The following is a 27955-nucleotide window of genomic DNA, read 5'->3' on the forward strand; positions in this document are numbered from 1 at the left end:
CACACGTGGGAGCTGATGATGCACAGAGGACAAAACTGAGGTCACACAGTGTCAGACCCGGATACATCCATGCACACACAGGCATGCTGTGCAGCACAGGGGCTCTCCTTGCTGCCAGCACAGCTCACACCTGCGGTCACCTTGTGCCCGATGTGTCAGACGCTCTGTGGGGTGCGGATGCTCTTCTCGTGTGCATTCCCAGGGCACACATCCTGCTCTCCTGCAAGTCTGTAACGTCGCACCTAAAGTCAGTGAAGTGCTAAAGGCTATGGGGGTGGGGGGAGCAGGGAAGGGCATAGAAAAAGCATTATGATTGCAGCAACAGTGAGAGGAATAGGAAAAGAGTTAAACTAAAGACAGGAAAAAATTCAAAGCTATATGAGCATAAAATGCAATCACTTCAAGCATGTGTCAAAACAGTGTCAGATCTTTTTCTATTCATTAAGTCGGCATTTAAACACCCACCAGCTCCTCTTGTTGCTCACCCGGGGCTCAGCTCCTCCTGGCACAGCATGCCACAGGGCTCCCACGCCACAGGGCTCCACGCACACTGCCTGCAGGTGGGACAGCGGTAGCATGGGGAGCAGCTCCCATCACTGTGAGGCCGGGGCTGGGAGACAGTCCTGTTTTCTGATGATGCATAATAGCAATCCTTGTATGCCCCCCATGGGCTTATAAAATGCAATGAGCGCCGTAGTTCAGAGTTAGAACCATCACAGTCGTACCTATGCAGGTAACATGGGGTGTGCAGCCAGCACTGGACACCACCTCCAGCACTTGTTGGTTCTTGCTCCCTCGGCCTGCTAGTGGTGTTACAGCACCAGACACATAAGTGCTTTTCCAGAGGGTTTTGAAGCTGTTACAAAATGTAATGTAAAATCACTGCCAAGTTGCAAAACCTTATGGCAGGTCTGGAAGGAAAAAATAAAATACAACTGTAAGAACGACCCCAAACTTTTTAGATTCAATATGCTTTGGTTTCCTTATTTAAAATAACCTCTATTCACTTTATGGAACTTTTCTATTAAAAGTAGAATGACTAGCAAGCAAGCAAATCCTTCCAGAAAAGAGGTGACACTGTACAAGACGGAGTGTGTATTAGGCTGAGAGCACAGTAATTTTCTAGTGACATATGTAGATGAAAGTCTGTCCATTTTCTTGAGGTTCTGGCCTCAGAGCCCTTCCCAGGGGAGGTGCCTGATTCAGCTACATTAAAGGTCTCCTTTAGGTTCAGGGGCCAAGCAGACACAGCCTTCCTTCTTCCCAAGTGCCAGCGGTCAGGCTGTGCCAACAGAACCACCTTCCCCACCTTCCAGTGCCCTCTGCACCAACCTGCCGACCTGCCACACAGGTCACCCCGTCCCACACAAGGGAAGGAACAAGCCAACACCTCAGCTGCTGGCATTCCGCCCAAATGTTCCGCCCAAATGTTGCCCCACTTCTTGGCCCAAATAAGGCTGCATTGTGCCCCATTTTATTGTGGCCAGTAATGCTGCATGCTCTCAGCAACAGGAACCAAGGTTTTGGTGAAAGGTAGTTTGTTTGTCTGAGGCTTTTTTTTTTTTTCCCTCCTTTATAAAATAAAATAAAATCTCACTGTTAGTAACTATGAGCATTCCTTGCCAGTCCTCAGTCAGCCAAAAAACACATGAGGTCTTTCTGAAAAAACTCTGTTCTGTGCATGAAGTTATTAACTGCTGGGAAAGGCAGAGAGTTCTTTTGCAGCTGTTCGCCAACCGCTGGACGTCACCTCACACTCTGTCACCCCTCTGTGTTCTGCAGACTGCTGCAGTCTGAGAAAAAGCGGAGAGCTTGGCCAGAGCAGGACATGTTTTCTTTGGGTTCAGCCCCAGGTTCTCAGGCAGCACTGCTAGTCCCTAGTGGAAAATTAAAAAAAAAAAAAAAGAAAAAAAGAAAGAAAGAAAGAAAACAGCAGGTTGTGCTGCTTTTCAGGAACCCAGAGAACAAATAGGAGTCTCTACTGCGCTGGCAGATGATGAGAGCTGACCGCAATGTTCTGTTCCTCCACATGAGTCACTGAGGAAGCAAGACCCAGCCTTGCCACCAGCCTGCAGCCCCATGGCCCGGCCCCCCACCCAGCTGCTGCAGGATGCACCCTGTGTGCCCCACACAGGGACAGCTCCAGCCGGGCTGGGTCCCATTGGTGACACCCGGGTGCATCTGTGCCACAGCCTTGGTGGCTCCTGGGAACCTTTCATCAGGCCCACAGGCTGTCCCTGCAGTCCGGTTACCAGCAGGTGCACGCAGACCTGCACCAAGCAGCTGGCTAACATCCCAGGTCAGGCCAGAATCATTTTTCTCTCTTTAATTTATGATTCAACCTTTTTTTTCTAAAACCATCCCCTCATGCTCAGGGATCAGCAGGTACCTTCCATCAGCACATACCCCATATCCAGCAGCTCTGGTCAGCCTCAGCACAGAACGCCTCACACCACATCCCCCCAGCTGCCCCGCTCATCCCTTGGACATGGGGCAGAGCCATCCCCCAACCCACCCCGAGCAGGGGAAGCCAGGTTGGCAACCAGAGAAGATGCCTGGCAGATGCCCCCAGGACACCGTCCCAAATAAACACACTCTCAGAGAATTGCCATCCCAGCACTACTCACTCTTCTTTAAGAGTGTGGCTAAAGCATTTGGTTTACACAGGGTGAAGACATTTGCAGCAGCAGTTCCACAAAACAGGGAATATTCATAACCACTCTGAGCACCTACTGGAAGTGCCTGGGGCCTCTGGACCATCAGGAGACCCCTTAGGGTGTGACTCAGAGCACTGCAGTTGCCAACTGCATGTCACCTCTTGGTACAGCTGTAGTCTGTGCATCTCCTGCAGGCAGAGCAGTGACAAAACAAGCCAGTACCAAAAGCCCCACACACTTGCTCTGCAGAGCCAGGCTGCAGGCTGTCAACCCCAAACTAGCAAAAAAAAAAGAGTTGTATTTCACAGAATCATAGAATTGTTTGAATTGGCAGGGACCTTTAAAGGCCACCTAATTCAACTCCCCTGCAACGAACAGGGACACCTAAGGCTCCATCAGGTGCTCAGAGCCCCATTCAACCCTGTGTCTCCAGGGATGGGGCACCATCATCTCTCTGGGTGAGAGGTGGCCTGTGCCAGCACATCACCACACTTAGTGTAAAAGACTTTTTCCTTATATCCAATCTAAATCTCCCCTCTTTTAGTTCAAAACCATTTCCTCTTGTCCTGTCACAACACACCCTGCTCAGTAATCTGTTCCCTTCCATCTCACAGTCCCTCTAGATACGGACAGGCCGCTCTCAGCTCTCCCCACAGCCTTCCCTTCTCCGTGCTGCACAGCCCAGCTCTCAGCCTGTCCTCGCAGGGAGGTGTTCCATCCCTCAGATCATTTTCCTCCTCTGGATGCGCTCCAGCAGCTCCGTGTCTCTCCTGTGCTGAGCACTCCCCATCTGGACGCAGCGCTCCAGGTGAGGTCTCACAGCACAGAGCAGAAGGGCAGATCCCCTCCTCGCCCTGCTGGCTGTGCTGCTTTGGATGCTCCCAGGATCCGGTTGGCTTTCTGGGCTGCGAGGGCACACCTCATTCCAGCTGCCATCCACCGGCACCCCAGGTCCTTTTCAGCAGAGCTGTGCTCCATCCTTACATCCCCCAGCTTGCCCTGGTAGTGAGGGTTGCCATGACTCAGGTGCCAGACCTTGCACCTGGCTTTGTAGAAACTCATAAGGTTCTCCTGGGCTCACTGCTCAGCCTGTCTGAGTTTGTCTGCATGGCATCCTGTCCCTCAGGCATGTTGGCTGTGCTGCACAACTTGGTGTCATCTGCAAACTTGCTGAGGGCCACACCACTGAGATATTAAAGAGTACCAGACCCAGCACTGACCCCTGAGGGACACTACTCGTCACTGATCTCCATCCAGACACTGAGCCATGGACCAGCACTCTTTAGGTCCAATCTCACAACCAGACCATTGTCCATCAAACATTCCACTTGTCAAATCCATATCTTTCCAATTTGGAGAAAAAGATCTTATGGGGAACAAAATCAAAGACCTTACTGAAGCCTGATAGGTGACATCAGTGGCTCTTCCCTTCTCTACTGATACAGTTACACCACTAGGTTGGCCAGGCAGGATCTGACATGAGAGAAGTCCTGTTAGCTGTCCTCTATCATGTCCCGCTTTTCCATGTGCCTCCTTTGGAAACAGTATCCTAAAGCAACAGTGTTTCAGACAAAAGGTGGATGCGGGTGGAAATGTGATTCTGGCTGTGAAATTGCTCGTGTAAAATTGTGTATGGTATTTTCACTTTCCATTACCACTAACCGTGCAGCAGGGCTGTGCATTGCTACATGACAGCTCGTTCTGCTTTTAAAACAGCAGCAGTGAAATTGGTGCTTGTTATGTGTCCATCACTTACCAAGGGCGACTGACTGGGGCCTGTGTGGGGCTCCCGCATCTAACGAGTTGCACACTTCACACCTCCTACATTATTTGTGTACATTTTGCAAGGAACAGATTCTGAATCAGATTTTTGCTTGCCCCAGAAGTTATTTTCCCTGCTGAGCATTTCCCCTTCCCTTTAAACATATTTTTCCTCGGAAACCAAAGCACGTTGAGATGACGGGACTTCAGAGGCAGCACGAAGAGCCGGGCAGCGCCCATCAAGGCACCGCGGGACGGAGTACTGTCCCCCTGCGGGTCCCCCTGCTCGCTGTCAGTGCCTTCGCAAGGATCCCAGCTTCAAGTCAGTTCAGAAAGAAGCGAGGGCCCGAGGTTAGAAGAACGAACGCGGCGAGCCAACGACATGCGACGTTTGCACTGTCATGTCATTGCGGACGGACACCCGCATCCCTGCGAGCTCCGGATCTCGGGGCCGCGAGCCGCGGCAGCCGCCGCCGGGCTCCCAACCCGGCTCCGAACTGCGCGGCCCCGCGCCCGGCCGTGCCCCGCGGCAGTCCCGGCACCACGCCAGCGGCCGGGATCGGCTCCGCCCCGCCCCGCCCCGCCCCGCCCGGCGGAGGCAGCGGCTGCGCCCCGCGGCAGACGCGCAGCGCCCCGAACCATGGCCGTCCGCCGCCTGCTGGGGCTGCTGGCCGCCGCCGCGCTGCTGGGCGCAGGTAGGGCGCGCAGGGATTGGGCGGTGCGGTCGGAGCGCGGTGGCGGCCGCTCCCGCTCCCGGCCTAGGGACCGCGGACGCGCCGGGCCTGGGCCGAACCGGGGCCGGACGCCCGCCTTCCCGCCTCCGGGGCCCGTGGGGCGCGAGGAAGCCGGAGGCTTCGCGGCTGACTGCGGGGCCGCGGGGAGCCGGGGTGGTGCCGCCGGGCAGCGCGATCTGCGCGGGGGAACGCGCGTCCTTTTTTTTTTGGAATAGATATCAGTGCAAAGCTTACCGCAACTCTCGTTTCCTTATTCCAGAAATAAGTTATTCTAAAAGGGTTTATGTTTTTTTTTTTTACATTTTTCTTTTAAATAGGAAAAAAAACAAAAGAGCCCTTTTAAAGGCTGCGCCGATAAGACAGCCGACAGCCGACAGCTCCGCCCGGCCCCGACGTGCTGCGGGACGCGGGGCTGCAGCCGACAGGGAGCTGGCAGTGACGCCCCGCCGGCTGTCTGCTCGCCGCGCCGTCCGTGCGCCGTAGCGCTGCGCTCGGTGCCGCTGTGACACAGCGCTGCGGGGCTGGGCCTCGCGTCCCACCTTGAGATTAAAGTGGCAAACCCGCGATTAGTCAGCAGTGAGGCTGCAGGCATTCCGCGCTGCTCGCGGCCCGGCCGAAGGAAAACGCCTCTCCGTGCCATCCCCAGGTGCTGGGCTGCAGGTCCGGCTCCTAAACGTTTCCGGGCCGCCGCGCCTCGGCACGATTCCCGCTGCGAGGTTCCCCAGCCTCCGTCAGCGCCCGGCTCCCCGCACGGCTGCCGAGGCTCCGCGGCCCCGACCCCCGCCTGGGGCTGGCAGCGGCCGCGCGGAGGTCGAGGGCGGTGGTGCGGGGCGATGGCGTCCTGCGGGGCTCCGGCCCGGCCGTGCGGGCTCACGCTTCCTCGGCTCCCGCCGTTCCGGGAGCCGGGCGGGAGGCGGGGGCAGCGCCGGAATCCCAGCGCCCGGCTGCGGGGTCGCGGACGGAGCCGTCGCTGTGGGCTGAAAGCAGCTGGGCGGGTTCTGCTCTGCAGAGCTTTACCAGAGCCAGGGCTCCGCTGGCGCGATGCTTGTGGTGCAGAGATCCGTGGCTTTTCCGGAAAGCAGGGAGGCTTGAGCCGTCCGAGGTTGGCCCAGTGCTTGTCTAGGTGCTGCAGAACGCAGCTGGACAGGGGCTGCCTGCACTGCTGGGCCTCTTCTAAGTCTCCTTCTCTCCATAAGCCCGCATGGATAGCACTGACGTGCTGTCATGGAAAGGTGGCACATCTGATCGCTGAGGTCACTGCACCCACGGGGAGCACGAGGTTACCCCTGGCAGACCGTCAGAAGGGACATGCACAGATAAGAAATACCTGGAGAGAATCTCTGTGATTACAGGTGAGCGGTGGCTTGGCACATCCGTGGAGCTGCAGTACGGGCGAGCGGTGTTCTGCATCCCACCCTGCATCTCACACAGCCTTCAGTGCCCCCTCACGGCCCCAGAGCTGGCGATCATGGCTAAAGCATTGCACCCACCTGTGGGGTGTCAGGGTGGGAGCGTGGGGCAGCATGGCTCTGCTGTCATGCAAAGCATTTACATTTGCAAACAGCATTGGTTATAAGACGTGATTATGTTACTGAATTTATAATTGGTAGATATCGGTAGCGTTGTGTTTAAGGAATAATGTTTACTTTGATGATGTCTTTGACAAAGTGGGAGAAGCTTTTGTTACAAATTATCTCTGATCTTGGAACAAATCTGTGTTAATTAAATGTGCCGTGCCCAGATATTTGTGAGCGGAGCTTTGGACACAGTTGATTTCTGTACCCCTGTCTGTGTTTTAGAGCTTTTGTTCTCTGAGCCTAGTTGACAGCGTGCTCGGAAGCGGCCATCTAACTTTTGGTTAGTTTTCCTGTGAAAAGTTGTCATTTTTTTTCCTGGCATCTGTTGTCCCAGTGGGCAGCAGTACTGAGCTGAAGGAACTGTCAGCAGTGCTCTGCTTAAAGATCAGTTTGTTTCTTCTTAGAAAAATATCTCCTGGGGTTTGACACACCAGTGTTGTGGTTGGCTTGGGGAAACCAGGCCTTGGTTGTACTCTGCTTCCACAGTTCAGGCTGAGAGAGGTGAGAGGCTCAGTGCTACACTTCTTGTAGCTCAGTGAGCCCGTTTGTATACATCTCAGTCATTTCCTGCCCCACGAATAGCAAACTGCTCTGGTTACCCAGTGGGCTTCTGTGGTAATAGGTGTCTTAACCAGGTCCTCCACACTTCCTCATCTAGAGAAGTAGTTTATGTCAGGATTAAACAACTGTGTTCTGTCCCTTAAAACCATGGAAGACAGAGGGATCTGAGCAGCAGCAGGACAGTGGGGATGCTGTGGAGGGAGGCAGATGGAATTAGGGGGCAGGAGGGCAGCGGGAGAGACTGGGTCTGGAATAACCCCTGCCATCTCCCCAGCGCTGAGGCAGGGACATGTCTCAGGTGCAGGAGCAGGCTCAGAAAGGCTCAAGAGGCTCATGGCTCTCTACAGCTACCTGAAAGGAGAGTGTGGTGAGATGGGGGTCGGCCTCTGCTCCCAGTACCAGTGATAGGATGAGTGGGAATGGCCTCAAGTTGTGCCAGGGGAGGTTCAGGTTGAACTTCAGGAAAATATTCTCTAAGAGAGTGGTCAGGCACTGGAATGGGCTGCCCAGGGAGTGGTGGAGGCACCGTCCCTGGAGTGTTCAAGAACCATTTAGATGTTGTACTGAGGGACGTGGCTTGGTGGGAAATATTGGTGGTAGGTGGACGGTTGGACTGGATGATCTTGTAGGTCTTTTCTGACCTTGGTGATTCTGTGATTCTGTGATGCTGAAGGCTGTGCCCCTCTCTCTGTGCCCCATCTGCCAGCATCATCCAAATCAATTTCCAGTAGCAATCCATTTCCCCTGGCACAACAAGGCAGGAGCAGTCCCCTGTGAGGAACTGGCCTGTTCACCATGTAATTCCCTGTTTACCTACTTTAACTACAGCACCTCCTCTTGGTCTCTATCTGATGAGAGCAGCGTCTCTCAGCAGGGAATCAGGTGGTGTTTCAGTTTTATTCGGGCTCCTGCATCCCTGGCTTCGCCATCCCTTGTTCTGAGTCAGACTAGGAATGAACAACTTTGGTGCCACAATTTGTCATCTGGTTGGTGAGCAGGCATCTCTGCCCCTGGGCAAACCTGGAGTCATTGCTGTGTGTGTAAGCAGAAATCAGATCAGTGATCTGAGCATTGAGCACAGCCTGTGGTGATCCACTGTGCCAGGGGAATGTGTGGGCAGCCCTGTGGTTTGTGCCCTGCGTGCAGAGAAAGAGGAACTCTCTGTGTTTCCTGAGCATCACTAGAAATGGCAAATGCCTGAGCTGGGTCCGTGTGTCCCGCAGGTGCTGTGGTGGTTTCCCATCAGACTGATGATTCCTGCTGCCCCTGCCTTGGGAGGCAGGTTTGGGAATGGGCAACGCACAGCATGTGTCAGCCCCATGCCACCGATTTCAGAGCGATGAGCCTGAATCTGCACGGACAGCTTGCTGCCCACTCCCAGGGTGGTGATGGCAGGGAGCTCGGGGAGCCCTGGGGCTGTCTGACCCCGAGCCTGGGCTGGGTGCTGCAGGTCCCGCTGCCCCTATGGGTGCTGGTGCTGCTGGTGCTGGTGCTGGCAGGTGGGACACAGCCTCTATCAGCTCTCTGCAAAGAGAAAGTCTTCATTATGCAAATTCTCATCTTAAAGCTTTATTCATGTGCTTCCTGTCAGGCTTTCCTTTAATCTCAAGAGCAAGATGGCTTGGAATTACCATACCCTTGTTAATTGCATGAAAAAAAAAAAAATACAGCGGAGGTTGTTTTTGCCACAATCAGTAGTGATTCTGATTAGTACTTCTGGAAATCAGAATGCTTCCCTGGGTGCGGAGAGCTCGGCCGCAGCAGGAGCGGGGCGGCGGGGCACATCTCGCCTCAGCCCCTCAGCGGGCTGCCGGCTCCTCGGGTAGCCGCAGGGCCGCTGCTGCATGGAGTGGTGCCGAGCTGCGCTGGGAACGGAAGGCAGTGCGCTTCTTGCGGTGCGGACGGTGCCCGAGTTACGGTGCTGTGCGCTGAGCTCTGCCAGACAGCGAGGCTTAATTAGATCATATGTAATCGTATGAACGAAAAGGCTGACGAGCACAGCCGTGCGCTTGAGCTGCCTGCCGCGGGAAACAATGAGGGGAGGACACGCGGTGGTGCGATGCCCTCTGTCCCCAGCCTGCAGCCGGCTGTGATGGAAGCACCCAGCCCAGCTCGGACACCGCAGTGCCCGGCCCGGCAGCGCTGCCCTTTGGGAGCTGATGCTTTGGGTCGCCACACGGAAGGAAAGTACGACAAACGGGCCCTACGCCCGCTTTCCCTGTCAGCCAGCAGCCGCGGGGTGCCCAGGCGGGTCACGGCAATGACACCGAGCCCACGCACGGGGCTGGGGCTGCGATGCGCCAGGTGCGCCGTGTCCCCGGGGGGGCTCACAGCAGCACGGGGACCCTCCTGGGGGGGCAGGCCCTGCCCTGCTGCCGCCTGGGTTTTCCTGGGGCAGCGGCTCGGCTCCTGGAGCCGCCGGGCCGCACGCAGGGCAGGGGCACGGGCACCGCAGCCTCGGCACCGCTTTCCGTGAAAGTTTTCCGCCGAATCGCGGCCGGCAGCCTTCTGGTGGGCGCTGCCTCGCGGCTGCCATTGTCCTTGTCGGGAGAGCCGTAAATTTATTCATGAAGCGCGCCGAGCTCAGGTGGCAGCAGCTAAATCCATTTAGAGATAGGAATGAGAGGAAAGCCATTTTAATGTTCTCTTGCAGCGCCGCAGCGCTTAGCAAACCCAAAGGATATTAATTACTCAGCATGCTCCGAGATGTAAAAGCATGAATTTATCAAGACAAATACATTCAGAACGAGGGTAAGTCAGCAGTAATTAACGCGGTGCAGGAAGAGGAGGAGCGGCAGGGCAGGCCGTGCTGGGGTTGGGCTGGGGCGCTGCGGAGCTGCGTGCTGCCCCTCTCGTGGGCCGTCACTGCCTCGGCACAGCCGCTGCGAGCTCTGCCTCGTCACCGAGTTTGTCTGCTCCGCTCCGAAGTCTGCACGGTGCTTAGCAAACGTACAACTGCAGCTGTGGGTGAGTGGCAGTCTGAGAGATGAATTGGTGGGAGCCGCTTGACAAGTTCAAGCGTGGAGTGTGTTTTTATACCGCATCCATTAGGGCAGACAAATGGAAAATCCGAAGCGGACTGCTCTGCAATTTAACAGTCACGGGGTTTGGGGAAGGCTGATGTCTTCCTCATCGCTGGTGGTGGGTCACGTTTAGCAAAAAGCCCTCTAAAACAAAAGCAATTTGAGCACAGACACCTGGCCAGGCTGCGTGTGGAGGTGACTGACATCGTGTGGAGTGAGTAACTCCTGTGCTGCTTCTTTGTCCGCAGGTTGTGGGGACGACCCAGGGGAATTCAGCCTAGAAGATGCCCTTGGCACCATGCGGCGTAAGACAAATTCATTCACTCCTTACAAAATAAGGGGAAAAGTAAGAATAGGTGCAACTTGTCCACTGGGATCTCTCGGCGAGGCGGCAGAGGATGCATTCTGGCCCCAGTCCCCTGGCAGAGCTGCCTGTGCCCACGGGAGCTGCCTGTGAGCCCCGTGCCTGCTGCTCTGTCCCAGAGTGCAGATCGCAGGGGCATGGCAGCGCCTGGGTGCAGCAGAAGCACTCCAGCATTCAGATGGAAATTAATAGGAATGGAGCGGCACAACTCTTGCTTATAATTTATTCATATACTTCATAAAGCTAACCACTGTTAATGGATAGTGGTTTGCAGGGAAAATAAAAATTACAACAAAATAAATAAAACCACCTCCCGAAGCCGATGGCAGCTTGTTTTGCCCTGGGAGCAGTCAGGCCCTGAGCCCTGGGGCGTCTGCAGAACTGTTCCAGCAGATGGGGAGCTCCAGTGTGTGGCACAGTGCTGGGAGTTGCTGTCAGTGCAGTGGCTGGTGGGCAGGGGATAGCCAAGCATCAACAGCTTGCTGCTGCTTCCTCTCTGCTCTGTCTCCTGGAGTTGTCCCCTGGAGGAGTTCTCTGCTTGGTGTCAGCGCCAGCCAAGCTCTGGGCTGAACCTGCATGGGTTTCTCTTGGGCTCCCACTGTGTGCGTGCAGTTGGGGCTGTATCACAGGGACAAAGGCAGGGCACAGAGCTCCGGCTGTGATGCTGGTGGGCTCATCCACCAACTCCTAGCCTTGTGTTCTCAGGGCAGAGGTAGTGTTTCTGGTGATGCCCGTGGCTAACGCGTTCCTCCCCTTTCTATCACAGCTACACCTAAGAGACCCAGTAAGCCGGCCGGTGGGACAGGAGGGAGAGGTGAGATGTTCCTGGCACGTGTTGTTTCTGCGAGTGTCAGCTGTGTGCTGTCGGCAGCAGCTCGGGTTCTGAAATCTTGGTTGGCAGTGAACCACCTCTTTGTTGGCAAAAGGCTGTGCTGCAGTGGCTGCTTGTGCTGCCTGAGCTTCCCCTGCCTGCACTGCTTGACGGTGCTTTCTCCACCAGCACCGCACAGCCACTGTGTCCCTTGTATCTCCTCTCTCCATTGGCAGCGCTGCACACCTGTGCCTAAGTAAATGCACTATTGATGTTTCTGTCCGTTCTGAAGGCAACCAACATGAGAGCATTTATGGCCACGGCTGAGTTCTGCACACTTTGCAGTATTGTAATGGATTTGACACAGGTCACGGCCGAGCTGCACAAAGGCCATCATTTCTGCCTGTGCTGCACCGGCTGGCTTTGATCCTGGGGAGGAGCTTTTGCTCCAGGACTCCCTGGCTTTCACCGAACAGTGCCAGGCATTTTCCCATCCAGGGAAAACCACCTCCGATGGGTGGGTGTCAGGGCCCTGGCTGCCCAGATCCCAGCCCCACTGGAGGATGCTCATGCCCGGTCCTGGCCACGTATCCCTGCTCGCACGCCAAGCAGTGCCATGTGCCGGGGGCTGCCCACACACAGCCCCAGCACCGTGGCTCACCCGTCTGCTCTCTCTACAGACTTTGACCTGGCTGATTACTTCGACAGCCCCGTGGAGCCCACCAGCAAGCCAGCCAGGCCCACCGCCAGGCCCTTCCCACGGCCGGGGAAGCCAGGTGCGTCACCCTGCCCTTCGCTGCTCTGTGGGAGCTGGGGCTGCGTACAGCCGGGGCCTTGTTGGGTGCACCTTTGGGAAGGTAACAGCATTTTGTTCTCTCCCCTCCGTGGCACTTCCAGACAATGGCTTTTGGGATGTTGTCCGCACCACCACCACCAAGAGGCCAAAAACAACGCAGGCCCCCCGCAAACAGAACCCAGGTGAGTGCAGCTGCCCAGCCACGCTGCGTCCAGCCCCACTTTGTTCAGGTGAGAGCTGCAGCAAGCTCCAGTGTAACTGTGCCATGCAGGAGCACGGCACAGACATACCTGTGGTCATGGGCTGCTTTGCTGCCCATGGGAGCTGAGGTTTGTCAAAAAGGTGCTCCCAGGCTCAGCATCAATTTCGAATGAGATGAAGCTTATTTATGAGATAGCAAGTGGGTTGAGATGGTCAGGCTGGCTCTGTTCCACATTTTTAGCTGACATTTAGCAAAAGCAGTCTGAAGCTGTTCTGTTTGAGCTGAACTCCTGAGCTGCTGCACTCCTGAGGGTGCCAGCTGCATTCTACAGAGACAAACACCTGCTGCAGGGCAGGGGCACTGCGGGACAGCCTGACTGCCAGTGGGCCTGTCCTGCTGCCTGCTCTCCCATCTGATCTGTCTGTTGTCAAGCACATGAGCCACAACACAGGGCGATTCCTGCATCTGCTGCAGCAGCAGCACTGGACAGGAGCATTTCCTGGACTGATTACTTGTCAGCATCAGGGAGGTTGCTAGTGCTGCTAACCCATCTTGTTTTACAGGGAAGAATCCTTTGGATCTGGACTTGGCTGATGCCCTTGGAGATAGGGATGATGCGAGGGATGGCAGGCAGCCGGCTGTGAGGCCGGAGGAAGGTACATGGGTTTCCCTCTCCCTGCTGTTCTCACCACCATGTGTTTCTGGGCCCTGTGGGAGCCCCCCAGCACTGGAGGCTCACTGTGGGCACCCCCTCCATTAAACGGTGGATCGCTGCCAGAAGTTGGGGGTGAGCAGAAGCAGGTCATGCCTTGTCTGGGGCTGTGGGGATTCTATTGTGTTCTCCTCGTCCCCGTGCCCAATGGCTGTTTAAATGAGTGCTGTTGGGGTTTGCAGTCATAGCCGAGATGTAAACTCAGGGCAGGCTCAGTCCTGGCACAGCACATGTCGAGGGCTAGAGACTTTTTTTCCATCTCTGAAATGCTCCGGTGAATGCGTCATTTGTCTGCAAGGATTGCTCCCTTGAGCACCGCCGCTAGAAAGCAGACTTTGCACGACTAGTTTATGGATGTCGAGATGGCCGTGTGCCCTCCTCACATGTGTAATTAATAGCCAGGTACTTTATTAGGCTGTACTAACTAGGTGACTTGTCTGCACTTTTGGGGTCTACACTCTGGCTGGAAGGTGGGAGGTGTTGGGCGCTGGAATGCAGCACCGTGGCCAGCTGGCTCTGTGGCACATGGCCACGCATTGCCCCAGCATCGCAGAGGGTTTCATCTCTGCAGGTTCTGTTCTTGTTTTCGTTTTGTTTCTTTGAAGTTTACACTCATTACCAAACCCATAAACCACTTTTTTTTTTTTTTCTGGTAAGCTGGTGAGTATCTCCCAGGCTGGAAGGGCAAAAGCTCAATGGCTCCATTAATGCCACTGCCAGCTTCCACTCCATGATTCTCTTTCAGGCAAGATGTAAAGTCAATTATTACCTCTTTTATGAGTTTAAAAAAAAGTAATTTGGTGTTGAAGATTCTGCTAACTCTGTCATTGTGAGGGAAGGGATCTGACCCTGATCTGTTCTTGCTTGTGGAGCAGCTGGAGCCACTGGTGGGAACGTGCTGGGCCATGGTGCAGCTGCTCCTGCTGCACAAAATGCCCAGCAGAACCCCTCAGAACGTCCAGAGAGTTTGTAGGGGACACCGAGGGGAACACAGCAGCCTCAGCCTTCCTGTGGGCAGTACTGCTGGCAGCTGTTCTGCCAGGCACATGGTGCTTGGGAGGGTTCAGAACCCGCAGTCCCATTCCCAGCCCCCCATGCTCCCTGAAGGCACCCATAGATGCTGTGACAGGGACAGACACCAGGCCAGCTGACACCTGGCTCTCTGGCCCCTTGCACCCTGAGCAGACCTGCACTCTTTCCCTTCCCATTCCACTCCTTGCTTTCTGGGTGGCTGCAGCACTCACTCCTTGGAGGGCAGCAGTAGGGGATGATTCTTTTTGCTCTCCAATCAGTTTGTTGTTATTTTTCAAGGATTTTCGGACAGTGACCTGGAAGGCATTGTGGATGATGGCTACAGCCCTGACAAGAAGAAAGGTATGGAGGGCCAATGGGGGGGTTGGTGCCCCCAGCATGGGGCAAAGATGGCCACGCCACAGGGACCCCTGAGGGCATCTCCCCACGGCAGGGAGACCCCACAATGGGTCTGAGGGGATTGGCAGGAGCACTTGCTGTCCTGGTAGCAGTGGTTGGCACTCGTGGCCCTGGGCCAGCCAGCCCACGCTACAGCCACCAGCACATGCCAGGTTGACCCTCAGCACCAGAAGGAGTACGGCTGTGGGGTTGGAATGGTGCTTCTTGGCCCCCACCCCCTGCTGTGCTGACCCTGTGGGGCTGTCACCCCGCTCCTCATGGACACTGTCCCTCCTCTCAGGATGCAACTGCTGGTTTCAGGAACAGGGAACAAGCTGCGCTTGGCTCAGCCTGCATGGAGAGCCATGGTATTAAATATTAAAGGCAGTTGAGTTAGAAATGGCGAACATCACCAGCCCTGTCGACATTTAATGAATCACCGTGCCAAGGACAAACCGCACTGAAGGCATTAATACCGCGCTGACCTGCTTCTGTAATGCGGGATTTAAACAGCTCGCTCAGAGCTGCAGCTTCCAGCAGGAGCCATTTCTCCCAACTCGAGCTGTGCACAGCATCACATGCAGCTGCTCCAGTGTCACATATAGACACCCCCGTGTCATGTACAGGTGTGCCAGCTCGCAGCTCAGACAGCTGTCCCCTCTGATGGCACAAGGATGCCACACTGCGATGAGGAGCGTCTCTGTGCCAGTGCGAGGTGTGGGGTTGTGTGAGGGCTGGGCTGCTGATGGGTCTTTTCTCTTGCAGGATCTGGAGGCAACACCGACAGCCAAGGTAGGGCCATGGGGGCTGCGAGGGGAGCGGGGCCTGGGTACCTCCCCACCACTCAGCGCCTTTCTGTGCCTTGCAGACAACCGGGTGGAAACAGGCACCATTGCCGGCATTGCCAGTGCCCTGGCCATGGCACTTGTGGGGGCTGTTTCCAGCTACATCTCCTACCAGCAGAAGAAGTTCTGCTTCAGCATCCAACGTAAGCAGCCCCGGGTGGGGGTGGGAGGGCTGCGGGGTGGAGGATTGCAGAGTGGGACTTGGTGTGTGGGGACACCCCTCCAGGTGAAAGCAAACCGTGCATTGTCTGCCAAAGAGACTGAGAAGAACGCGTTGGCAGTGTTGGTTGTGGCATCCCACCTGGCTGCCCTTGATTCCAGTTCATACTGAAGTGCTAGAGCATGTCCGGTATGGCAGCGCTCAGCAGCAGCTTTGAGGCCACAACAGTCTGCTGTCAGCTTCAAGTCTCCATCAGACTTTGCTCTGGCCATATGGGACTGGTGAAGGGTGAAGGAATTATGCTTGGCTTTCCAGTTGAGACATGGGAGCTAAGGAGTGTTGGTGGGTGTGATATTGCTGCAGTTGCAATGTTGTGGTGGCGATCAGCACCTGCTCTTCTGCTCTGGGCCAGCCCGCAACAGAAGTGTCCCCTTGGTGGCCTTCTATGATGCTGTCACATGCTGGGGGAAGAGCGGTAGATGTAATCTACCTTGATTTTAGAAAGGCATTTGATACTGTCTCCCACGACACCCTTATAACAAAGCTGAGGAAGTGTGGGATAGATGAATGGACAGTGAGGTGGGTTGAGAACTGGCTGACTGGCAGAGCGCAGAGGGTCCTCGTTGGTGGTGCAGAGTCTGGCTGGAGACCTGTAACCAGTGGTGTCCCCCAGGGGTCTGTGCTGGGTCCGGTCTTGTTCAACATCTTCATCAATGACCTCGATGAGGGGATAGTGGCCACCCTCAGCAAGTTTGCTGATGATACGAAGTTGGGAGGATTGGCTGACACGCCTGAAGGCTGTGCTGCCATTCAGCGAGACCTGGACAGGCTGGAGAGCTGGGCAGTAAGAAACCGGATGAGGTTCAACAAAAGCAAGTGTAGGGTCTTACACCTAGGGAGGAATAATTGCATGCACCAATACAGGCTGGGGGATGAGCTGCTGGAGAGGAGCTCTGCAGAGAGGGACCTGGGCGTCCTGGTGGACGACAGGTTGGCCATGAGCCAGCAGTGTGCCCTCGTGGCCAAAAAGGCCAATGGCATTCTGGGGTGCATTAAGAAGAGCGTGTCCAGCAGGTCGAGGGAGGTGATCTTCCCCCTCTACTCTGCCCTGGTAAGGCCTCATCTGGAGTACTGTGTCCAGTTCTGGGCTCCCCAGTACAAAAAAGACAGGGATCTCTTGGAAAGAGTCCAGCGGAGGGCCACAAAGATGGTGAAGGGCCTGGAGCATCTCCCCTATGAAGAAAGGCTAAGTGAACTGGGTCTGTTTAGCCTTGAGAAAAGAAGACTGAGAGGGGACCTGATCCAGGTTTATAAATATCTGAGGTGTGGCGGCCATAGCGGTGAGGCCAGTCTCTTTTCAGTGGTACGTGGAGACAGGACGAGGGGAAACGGACATAAGCTGCAGCATAGGAAGTTTCGCACGAATGTGCGTAAGAACTTCTTCACGGTGAGGTGACGGAGCACTGGAACAGGCTGCCCAGGGAGGTTGTGGAGTCTCCTTCTCTGGAGATATTCAAGTCTCGCCTGGACGCCTACCTGTGCGACCTGGTGTAGGGAACCTGCTTTGGCAGGGGGATCTCGATGATCTCTAGAGGTCCCTTCCAACCCCTACAATTCTGTGATTCTGAGAGCCCGGGCGAGGTAACAGCTGTTTCATACCCTCTCACCACACGCTCTCTTTGCACCTGGCCTTTGGGAAGGGTCAGTGGGGAGGGCTTTGCACAGCACTGTGGGGGCTTATGGGGGCACGTAGCCCTGGTGTGGTTACAGGTGGGTGCAGCCAAAGGGCAGAGTGCAGGCAGCTGGGAAAGGCTCTCTTCAAAGAAATCCCATGAATTCTCTTGAGAACCTCATGTGCTCTGGGGAAGGGTGCCTGGGGGCTGGAAATTTGGGTGGGAATCATGTTATTTTCCCAGTTGTGTCTGCAACAAATACTCCTGGTTTTGGTAAATTAGATCAGTGGGGAGAATCAAATGAATGTGATGGAACGAAACCCCCTTGTATATTCCCTCCACTTAAATGATATTTTGGTAAGAATAAATAATTTTAAAAAAAGAGAGTAAAGGCTTTGATGAGGGGAAAGCTGAGACGCACAAAGTCCCAGAAAGGCAGCAGGAAATTAAAGTTAATTATAAAGGAAGATTAATTTAAGCCATCATACAAGGCATGCTGGGCTAATGTCAGGCCTTAGATTCCTTGCAATGCATGACAGCAGTCTGCAGTCTGTCAGCCACTGCAGAAATGGCTTTTCTCTGAAGAAGCACAATGGCACTGGGTGTTATCCCAGCAGAACGCGTGCCTGGGGACAGCAGTGGGGTGGGCCCAGTGTGTGTCCTTGCCCCACGGCCATGCCCTCCTTCCTGGGGCTGACGCAGGAGAGTTGGGCTGGAGCTCGCCCATCTGAGCCAACCTCTGTGGTGCCTTGAGAACACAGCACAGCTTTCTCAGCACCAGTCATGGTTTACCAATGTTTCTGTGTTGCTGTTAATGCAGAGGAGTTTGCAAATTGTAGTCTTAGCTTTCAAAGAAGACAGGCCCGTTACCACAGGTTTTAAGGCATCAGAGCAAACAATTTCTGCTTTCTAACCTCCCATCTCACTCTTTATTGTTGCTTCTCAGAGGGACTTAATGCCGAATACGTGAAAGGGGAGAACATGGAAGCTGTCGTAAGCGAGGAGCCCCAAGGTGAGGGCCTGGCCACAAAGGCCATGGGGAGCTCTGGGGAGGCACCGCTCGGCTTGTGCTGCAGCTTTTTGTGTAACAGCCACGGTGATGCTTTTCCTGCTTTATTACACACAAAGGGAAGCCACAATGAGACACCAAGGCTCTCGTTCTGCAAATGGCGGCAGTTGATGTTGAGCTCTAATGCTTTCAGCCACCAGAAGTGTGCTCCCTCCTTCAGCCGCAGATAAGGGAGGCTGCTCTAAAGGCTGAGATTGGGTACAACCGAGCAGCGTTTGGCACCTGTTGCTTGCACTCACGTACAATTGTGTGCTGCCGTGCTAATGGCTTTTATTTTCTTCCCCAGTCAAGTACTCAGTACTGGAAACACAGTCGGCAGAACCGCCGAAACATGATGGTGCGCAGGTGTGAGGGCACGGCCTCCCATCCCCTCTGCTGGGAAGGAACCAGCGGCAGCAAACACTGAGATCTCACCTGCTTGTAATTTAGCTATTTATTTCATTTGAATCCAAAGCTGTTTGATGTGTACTTAGGCTTGAACTGGCTTCTTACTGCTCTAGGCTTTAGGGTTAGGATGGCAGTATGTGTTTATTTTTTGTAACAAGATATGTTTACATGGAAGGAATACTGCAGGTTTGACTGCAAGTTGTATTCAAACCAGCAGCGGGTGCTTCAGCAGCAATCCCTGTGGGTAAAGGACGAGGTCTTTTGCAAGGACTGCTTACAGGTGTGAGGACAGCGAAGTGCCTGTTATTAGCAACCCAAAGCAAACCAGCCACCTCCCTCCTCAGTCTCCCTGTGCCACAGTGCTGCTGCCAAGGCCTGCCCTCACTGCCTTGGTGCTGCTTCCTCCTCCCCGGCCCTCTCATACTGATGCCAAGATGTGGGGACAGACGCTTTGTGATGCGTTTTCCCAAAGCAGTGGGAAGTGAAGTGGCTGCCTGGTGTAAAAGGAACTCCCAGTTTATATGTAGCCCTGAAATACTTGCGTTTTTAAAAATGTTTTGCAAATCCCAGATTGTGCAAATGTATGTGGACTACCAAAAGCACTTCCTTTGATTCAGAGCTGTTAGGCAGACGTGACTGCCACACGGCCTTGCCATGATCCTTGAGGTCCCTTCTGGCTCGAGCCATTCTGTGACTCGAGCCTTCTGTCTCACAGCTCCCTTCGAAAGGAAATGGCCCAGCCACGTTTTAAGTACTTTGCAACAGCTGCGCAGTTCTTTATGCTCTTCTTAACACTTGCATTTTTAAAGCCTTACACTAGCTCTAGCAGAACAACTACGGCATTTTGTAAGGGAGACGAGTCCTAATGATATATGGTGCCTCGTGTATTTAGAGCACTTAATAGCAGTATTGTAGACTAACTGTCACTACTTCATTGTACAAAAGTGAGTGGGTTAGAAAAATAGTTCTGAGCTGTTCTGAGACTGTAACTCTCTGCTCCTGTCTAATGAGCAATAGCAAGAGAGGGAATGGCCTCGTGTTGTGCCAGGGGAGGGTCAGCTGGACGTTAGGAAATACTTCTCTGAGAGAGTGGTCAGGTGCTGGAAGGGGCTGCCCAGGAAGCAGTGGAGTCACCATCCCTGGAGGTGTTCAAAAAATGCGTAGATGCTGTACTGAGGGACGTGGTTTAGTGGTGGTAGGTGGATGGTTGGACTGGGTGATCTTAGAGGTCTTCCAACCCCGGTGATTCTATGATTCCATGATTCTAAGACAGACACAGAACACACTCCCTATATTTGTGTACTCAAAGTGTCAGATCTTTTTGGGAAATGATGGTTGGAGAATTCTGCTGGGCACAGGCAGGAGCTCTGATGCTAGGAAAGCCACGTCCCCAGGGTCAGGCTGTGCTTCTTCCTTTCTCACACCATCACCTGGCTTTCCTCTCTTAGCTGAATGGGTTTGAAAACTGTAGCATGAAAAATGTTTTTACAAAATGAGTACAGAAGGTGTTGCAACACGGTATTGATGAACACTAGGAGTCATTTTAAGTTATATCAGGCAAATACAACCCAATTTCTCTTAGCTGCAGATTGTCAGCATGTTTCTATGACCCTGCACTCTCTGCACACCCAGTGGATGGGACAGGGAGTGCTCAGGATTGCTTACAGGCCATAACCTTTAGGAAATGGTTACAGCAGGACATAGAAGAAACACACATGTAACTCACAAGTACTGCAGGTGGTGGTTTTAACTGAGGAAAAACAGCCCTTTCACAATTCAGAAGCAGACAGCACTTAAAAGTGCTCCTTTCCCTCAGGCCTTTCATATGACTTCAGTGAAAACTTACGCCTTAATGTAACTTCAAGGTTTGGGGTAGATGGAAAAATGTAAACACGCAGTGAAAGGGATGACATTTTCAGAAGTTTACAGTGAGAGAATTAAAAATCTCTCTCTGGGATTTCAGATGGGAAAATACAGACAAATACTGCAGATAAGAAATTAAACTCAGTCTTGTCTTCAAACCTGGACAGAAACCAAAGCCGGGATGTGCTGAGCGCCAGCTAAGGCTCCACTGGCTTCATGCAGCCTGCTTCCTCCTCTATCTGCCTGGCAGCTGGGTGGGAGATGTGGAGCTCAGACTTCAGGCATTACAGCGATGTAATGCTCTGCTGTATTTTCCTGGCAGTGAAGCAAGTGCTGAAAGAAGGGACGCAGCGCTCAGCTCTATAGCCACCTTCAGTTCATTGGTACTTCACTTTACCTTGGGGTATGGAATTTGTAAAAGTCTTGCACTTTAATTCTGTGAACTTTCTTGTCCTGTATTTAAAAAGGCAGCGAAACAAGTGGAATACTAGGATATTTTTTTTCCCGAGTCCCAAAGTGTACATAGAGCTGACTTGAGAGCTCATGGGAGGCTGTGCTGTGGGCTCTTTTCTCATGACATCCCACATCTCCAGCTTCTCTAAAGCTCTTTCTCATGTCTTGGTTCAGAAAAGCTTTCACAACTACATAGAAAGCAGAACTGAAGGGACTTAACCAGCTCTTATCCCACTGTTTACCAATTGCTTGCATTTTCCTTGGGCAGTACCGTAGCAGGTTCTTCGTTTTAGAATACTGTGCCATTGAATCCTTCAGTTTATTATACCCTCTTGTGAATTTCAGATTCTTTTTGGTGCTTTAATAAACTCAGTCATTTTCTCGGAGCCTCATTAAGGAATCCCAGCAAGTGCTGCACTGCCATTGTTCACTACTCATTTGTTGTGGCAGCAGTGGAATTACTCCACAGTACCATTTCAGATTCTGAAAAAGCAAAATGATGAGACAGGGTAAGGCCTTCACATTTGATTCTGTAATAAAAGTGAACAAATGAAGTTCAGAAACATAATTCTTGTGAAATTAGAGAGTTATATCTTGTGAGTGAAATCCTTATCTAAAAGCAAAGCGTACTGCTTACTGCTGCAGAAGCAATGTATAGCAAATGAAGGCTGAATGTTCTGCTGTGAAAAGACTAATCCTGCTAACACTGACGTATGCATGTAAGGGTCAGTGGGAGGGGGAAGATCAGAATCTGACTACCTTTGGAAAACATTAAAACAAACTGTCTACTAAGGCATTTTGGACATTTTTTTTCTGTGTTGCAAGTCAACTGCAAAGGCATACCATAGCCCTTCTATACATAACCTCTTCTACAACAACACTAGAGACTTCACTAAGAAAACAGTGGAAGGAAACCCTTCCCAATGCATCCCAAAATGTCGTTGTGGGGAAACATGCATCATTAAGGGACTGTAATTTAATGGTAAAAATTGAAGCATGTAAGCACGCACACTCGGTCAGCGCTCTCCTCCTCAGGCCCCCGAGCTCAGGCACTGCAGTGCTCTGACTGCTCTCACTGGCTGTCAGCCGGCTGCACCACTGCAGGTTTACATTTTCACAACCAGTGACTGAATCTCCCATGCAATGTAAATGAAAGTTTTGACCTTTGTGTAACAATGCATTGCTCAGTCTGACAGGTTTCAAACTACCCACTACTTCCAACTCCTTGCAGAAATAAAATCCCTTATCCCAGCTGCACATGCTTGGCCTGGCAGTCAAGAGATGCCTGGGGCAGGATATCCAGCTATGATCTCAGCACATGAGTGTTCCTTTTTGCATCTTCTACTATGAGGTATCCTCACCGGGGAATATTCTGAATCACCCGCTTTACCTGTCCTCTGCTACAGCACTCAGACCACCCAAATTCGAGCTGCTGATCACTTATTTATTTCCAGTCCCGAGGAAGCAGCCATTCCTGGCATTGCTGAATACAGCACATGGCTTAATACAGCTTTTCTTTTAAACCAGGGGAGAAATCACTTTCCTTGTTTAAGCATTAACTCCTTGCAGGAGGCTGCCTGTGCAGGGAACAAAAAGGCTGTTCACCAGCTTCAAAAGTCGCCTTCCATTTTTCTGAAGCCAAAACACTGACACTTATCTACAGAGGAGGAAGAAGTGTAATTAAGCCCTGAAACAGGACTGAAGTGGCAAAGTTTCTGATGCTGATGATTCAGTTAACTTCACAAGCAAAAACTGTTTAACCTGGCTTCAGTCTACTCTGCTATACAGGTTCACGTTGTTCGCTCTATCAAGTGCCAAACTGAACTGCTTGCTGTCCTTCTGCACGTTCCCTTTATGAGGAGTCAAAAACAAGCAAAGCAAAAGAAAATGCAGCTACTGAATTAGAGTTAGCAGCTCTGTTCGGGGTACATCAAACAGGAAGCAGCATTCTGCTCTTACTTCAAACAGTCCAATACTGCCTTATTAAAAATTGAAAAAAGATGGGCAGTTGTTAAATCAATAGGAAAAAACATTTGAATATTGGGAAACAGACTGAGTACAGTCTACTGATCACCTCTGTGGTACAAAACTATGCTTTACTACCACATTACCTATACAGAATTTCTGAAAATCACCATATTAAGTGTGTGCTAAAACCACCTGTGCCACGTACACAGTACAGCAGGATCCTTGCCTACCCCTGCAGTCAGGCAGATGCTCTGAGCTGCACTGGGACCCCCGGATGAACTGGCAGCAGCAGAGGTACATGGGAGCCTTTGTGGCACAGCACAGTTCTCACAGTGCAGTTCTAGGAATCTAAGCTTTTAAAATCTCACAATGCCGAAGCTAATCCGGTCATCACTTCCACAATAATTATAGAGGAAACACTGTGACTATGAGCACCAATAAAGGGGAAAACTTCAAAAGATTTTCCTTAGTGCTGCATTTCAGAGATAAAATGCTTTGCTTTAATGTACAGTTAAAGCGTCAAGGAAATCTGAAGTATGGCAGTTCCGTTCAATCCCAGCTCAACCTATTTTGGCAATGTAAAACTCACTGCTGCCATCAGTTTAGAACTTTGTTTTGTAAAAAAAAAAAAAAAAAAGAGAAACATGACTCATCTATTTATAAAAAGCACGAGGTTGATTAGGAGATGCTACCTTGCCGCAGCCTGTACTTAGTTCCTGTAGGCAAATACCTGTTATAAAGTGCTGCATCACAGAAGACAGAACCCAGCCCTGCATGGGAAACTTGGCAGCACAGACAGAGCATCTGCCTTCCAGGTGGAGCTGCAGACACTCACAGCTCACCTCCCTCATTTACTGTACGCTGTGTATATTAATGGAGAGAAACAGAAAGGTGAGTCTCATACTAAGGGCAAAAGCATGACAATACGTCTGCTCACAGAGTAAAGCACACCATTCACATGCAGAACTGCCACGTTCTTACGAGCAGGGCTTAATTCCCAGCAGCAGAACTTGAAGCATGAATTGGAAAGCACACCTGCAGCACTTCAGCACATCAAGGAGAGGAACCAGAATCTCCCAAAACACAGTGAGGAAAAGGAACAGGAAGATTTTCAGCACGCACCACTTCTATGCCTTTCTACAGAGGCCATCTGTACACCTGTTAAAGCCACGGAGTCATTGTCTTGAAAAGCTGGATGTTACAGCTATCAAGTATCGGTACAAGTATTAATACCTTTGGGTATTACTGTTGGGAATCTGTATTTTAAATGAAAATTGAGATGCATTATTCACTTTTCAGAAAAAATGCTAGCAAGAGTTTAAAAAACAGCCAATTGGCTTTATTCCAAGCAAACCAATTAAGCTCATATTATTTAAAAAACTTTGTCAAACAAAGTCATTACGAGTTAAGGTCTTTGAATGAGTTTGGGTAGGCAGGATCAGTTTTCTGACTCAGAGCATAAGAACATCAGCTGAACATCACACACACGTATATGAACAGACATGGCTCTGCATTTTGTGTGTACAGTTTAAAATAAAACACTGCTAACAACATGTGGAGCTATACAGACTATACAATTTACACAGCTGAGTGTCATTTCAACCCCCAGTGCTATTATTTGCTAGAAAACAAACCTGTACTTTGAACAAGACCTTGATGTGATTAAGTCCACCCCTCACTCAGGAGGCTGAAGCTGAACAATGAACTAAACCATCAAATGACTTTATTGCAACTTGTACAAAAGGCATTAAAAAAAACTAAAATACATGCTTCACCAAATATATTACATCATACACGTCAGCACGGTGTATTTGACAAACCCAGTTTATCTTCATCCACTTTAATGGCATATTTAGTTGAAATGCAAAACTGACTACACTGGAAAACATTACTTCAAAATCAATTTCCATGTGCATCAATTTCCTTAAAAAACACAATTGCTCTACCAAAAATATATATATATTGTATTACCGTGTGAAATACAGAGCTCCCATTCAGAAAAACGTCCTCAGTGTTCTGTGTAAGCATTGTGTCCTTTTCATCCGATTCTCTCAAGCAGGCATGGTACCCGAGGCAGTGTGAGAGGCATCTTTCTCTGTCTGCTTAGCAGATGGATTCCCTTTTGAGGATGGTTAAATTGTTAGTTGCTCAAACAAAGTTTAATTTCACAATTGACGATTTACGTAGAGATGTCAAAACATGTGGGGACTGCCAACAATACAAGACATCACATCTACTGAAGCTCTTTTTGGCCTCATTGTATAATATCAGACCCAGTAAGGCATGTAGATCATAGCAGTTACAAGCCACTCACAATCCCTGCGTGATGGGAAAACATTCTGCCTCCCTCTTTGTATTACCTGACTTGAACTGTTTCACACAGCTTTAGTTACACATCACACAGAAGTGTGCACTGGTGTGGCTGAATGGGATGGAGATGAACCTCTGTCGGAGGAGGAGGAAAGGGACCGTGTTGCTGCTTCCCGTTGCAGATCTTCAACTTTCTTCTGAAGCTCAGTCCGGATGGCGAGCAGCTCCTTGAGGTTCTGATGGATTGGAACCTGTGGGTGAAGAAAAAAGGTTTACTCTGATCCATAATAACAAGTTATCTTCTCAAGTAACGCTTCCACTGTGTCCCATGGTAAGACCACGAATCCAGCAGCTGTGAATTTCAGTGTGTCAATATCTAGGGACAAAGTTTAGCCATCTGAAAGGGAACATTTTTGACAAACTGTTCCTTCCTAACATACACCATTGGCAGGAAGCCTGTTCAAAACACTGTTTGCAAACCAGGCTGTTGGCATACCAAAAACACTCCGGTAAGTGTATCCCCATCCCTTACCAGCACCACTTTCAGTTGAGCTTAAAATGCCTTCACAGACCTATTTCCCATGCCTGCTGGGACAGAACTCACAAAGCTGGCTCCATAGGGAGCATCTCAATACCGCTCCACGAGCCTGACCCCTCCAGCACGTCGGTGAGAAATGCGCAGCAGCCACGTGGATCGTGCTTGTGCTGGATCTCCTAAGCCTGACACCAAAACACCTTTTGCACGCGTGGCTCACATGGGTTTCTGCCTCTGCTTCTGACAGTGGCACCAAGAACACTAGAGACTTTGGCCAAGATCTGCATCAGAGCTCTGTGTGGCTGTCAGGTTTCTCCAGTACATTAAAATCTGTTGCAGACAAAGGAAGATTCGAGTCATGTTGCTTTTTAAACAGCTGGGTCTTTTTTCCTCAGACAAGCAGAGAGGCTTTCCTTTATTTCAAATGCCACAGAAAGGCCAAAAAAGTTTGCCTATTGCTTTTAATTTCTCTTATCCTCCATAATCTCCAAATTGTTTACAGCTTTTGGAAAGCACAATATGGGAAAATCAATCAATTGGGCTGACAAGGTATCATGGGAAGACGAAGCATTGGGAAGCCTGCAGATTGCTAGACATGGAAGTAAGTGACACGTCAGGCTTCTGGAACACCTTCACCCAGAACAGCAGGGCTGGGATGCACACCCAAGCAGGACACTCTCACACAGTGCTATCTGAAGAGAATCAGAGAGGTTTCTCACTATCAACACACGACTGAGTCACAACTCTCAAGCCTTCCTCCTCACAACCCTGGCCCACACTGCCCACACAAATTCTTTAGCCAGTGAGGCCAAAGTCCAAAGACAACAGCCTCCTTCACTAATCAAACACAAAGCACCTCCTAGAGAAAGGCAATCTCCTTTTTCTAAGGTGCTCTACAAAAAAACACAAATACACCTGAAAACGTGACAGCACTGAGCCCGGCTGTGAGGTTTCTCAAGATGCTGTAATATGCACTACAGAGAAGACAAAAAAGGGGTCTGGATGACACCAGGGTCACCCGCAGCATTCCACTGCACAGTGCCCAGGCTCCCTCAGCAGCATCTCCATACAGCCACTGCAGAGCAAGGCACGCTATGTATGCTCAGGGGAGGGTCCGAGTGCCTGCACTGCTCAATCCTGCTCTGTTCCCCTACGACTTAATGCCACAGTTCACATCCTCTGCCGTAGCTGAAGTGCTGCTCTCCCCAGGCTTACGTCTCAAAGACATGATCTTAAAGTTCTCCAAACAACAATAACGGCTTTAAAAGGCAGTGCATATTTGAGTCACACAAAGAACTCTTCAGTGCAAAGGTTGAGAAATTATGCATTCAAAAAACTAGAGTGTGAGAAAGAAGATTATTTTTCCAAACTTAATTCAGCCTTCCTGTACACTTATATAAAATTGTTGGTTAGATAAACATTAAAATACTATTTTCCTTATCGTATTCCTGCTTTATTCAGTGCAGAGTTTGATGCTACTTCACTAGAGAGCAGCTCTTCAATGTTCAGGGTGTTTTTTGTTTTTTTTTTTTCTTTTCAGTTTCTGACCCCATCCTTTATTTATTCTTCTGAAATTAAAATGCTCTCTTCTCCTAATGGACTTTTCTGTCCTTTCATCTCGCAGTGAGAAACAAACAGTGCCCAGCAGGTTTAGGCTCCACAGACACCAGCATCCTTCATGACACGGATAGGTCGCCCCAAAGAAAACTGTTCCATAGAATGAGTCAGATGTGCTGTGCAGAACATAATGTACCATCAGGACTTCACATGTAGCATCTCTACAAAAAGCCAAGCTGAATGCTGTCACTTTCTCCTTCTCAAGTGGTTAAGTCTAGTTCTGATCAGACTCCATACAGACTAGGTGAAACTTCTATTTTCTCAGGTGATAAGCAGAAGCAGAACAGAAAGCAAAGAACTTCACCTTGCTGAGCATCACCCACTACTCATTCCTATTCCCCATCAGTCGTAGCTCACTCATGTTTGTATCAAATCCATCTCTTCCTTTCTAGCTGCATTTACTCTCAGCGCTTAAGAACGAACTGAGATGGTTGCAGCCTCAGCCCTCACATCAGATGAATGTCTCT

At 51.4% G+C, this 27955-nt stretch overlaps 2 protein-coding genes across 3 annotated transcripts in view; one reads left to right on the forward strand and one right to left on the reverse strand.

Moving 5' to 3' along the window:
• The first annotated feature begins 4956 nt into the window (after window positions 1-4956).
• On the forward strand, window positions 4957-21850 carry CD99L2 (CD99 molecule like 2). The gene is made up of 11 exons (XM_085230864.1): window positions 4957-5113; window positions 10562-10618; window positions 11444-11491; window positions 12169-12264; window positions 12386-12466; window positions 13050-13142; window positions 14510-14572; window positions 15374-15400; window positions 15477-15596; window positions 18233-18298; window positions 18642-21850. Exons 1-11 carry the CDS (start codon window positions 5059-5061, stop codon window positions 18704-18706), a joined length of 771 nt encoding a protein of 256 aa, XP_085086990.1. The 5' UTR covers window positions 4957-5058; the 3' UTR covers window positions 18707-21850.
• A 2493-nt stretch (window positions 21851-24343) lies between these two features.
• The window catches only part of MTMR1 (myotubularin related protein 1), a 32632-nt gene continuing 29020 nt past the window's right edge, over window positions 24344-27955 (reverse strand). For both annotated transcript variants that reach the window (XM_085230859.1, XM_085230860.1), the window contains one exon: window positions 24344-25587. In XM_085230859.1, coding sequence (XP_085086985.1) covers window positions 25423-25587 — 165 coding nt within the window. In that variant the 3' untranslated portion in view covers window positions 24344-25422. The remainder of the gene's footprint in view (window positions 25588-27955) is intronic.

The sequence above is a fragment of the Meleagris gallopavo genome, chromosome 9 (genome assembly GCF_905368555.1).
Source record: "Meleagris gallopavo chromosome 9, MGAL_WU_HG_1.1, whole genome shotgun sequence".
In the NCBI taxonomy this organism is placed as follows: Eukaryota; Metazoa; Chordata; class Aves; order Galliformes; family Phasianidae; genus Meleagris; species Meleagris gallopavo.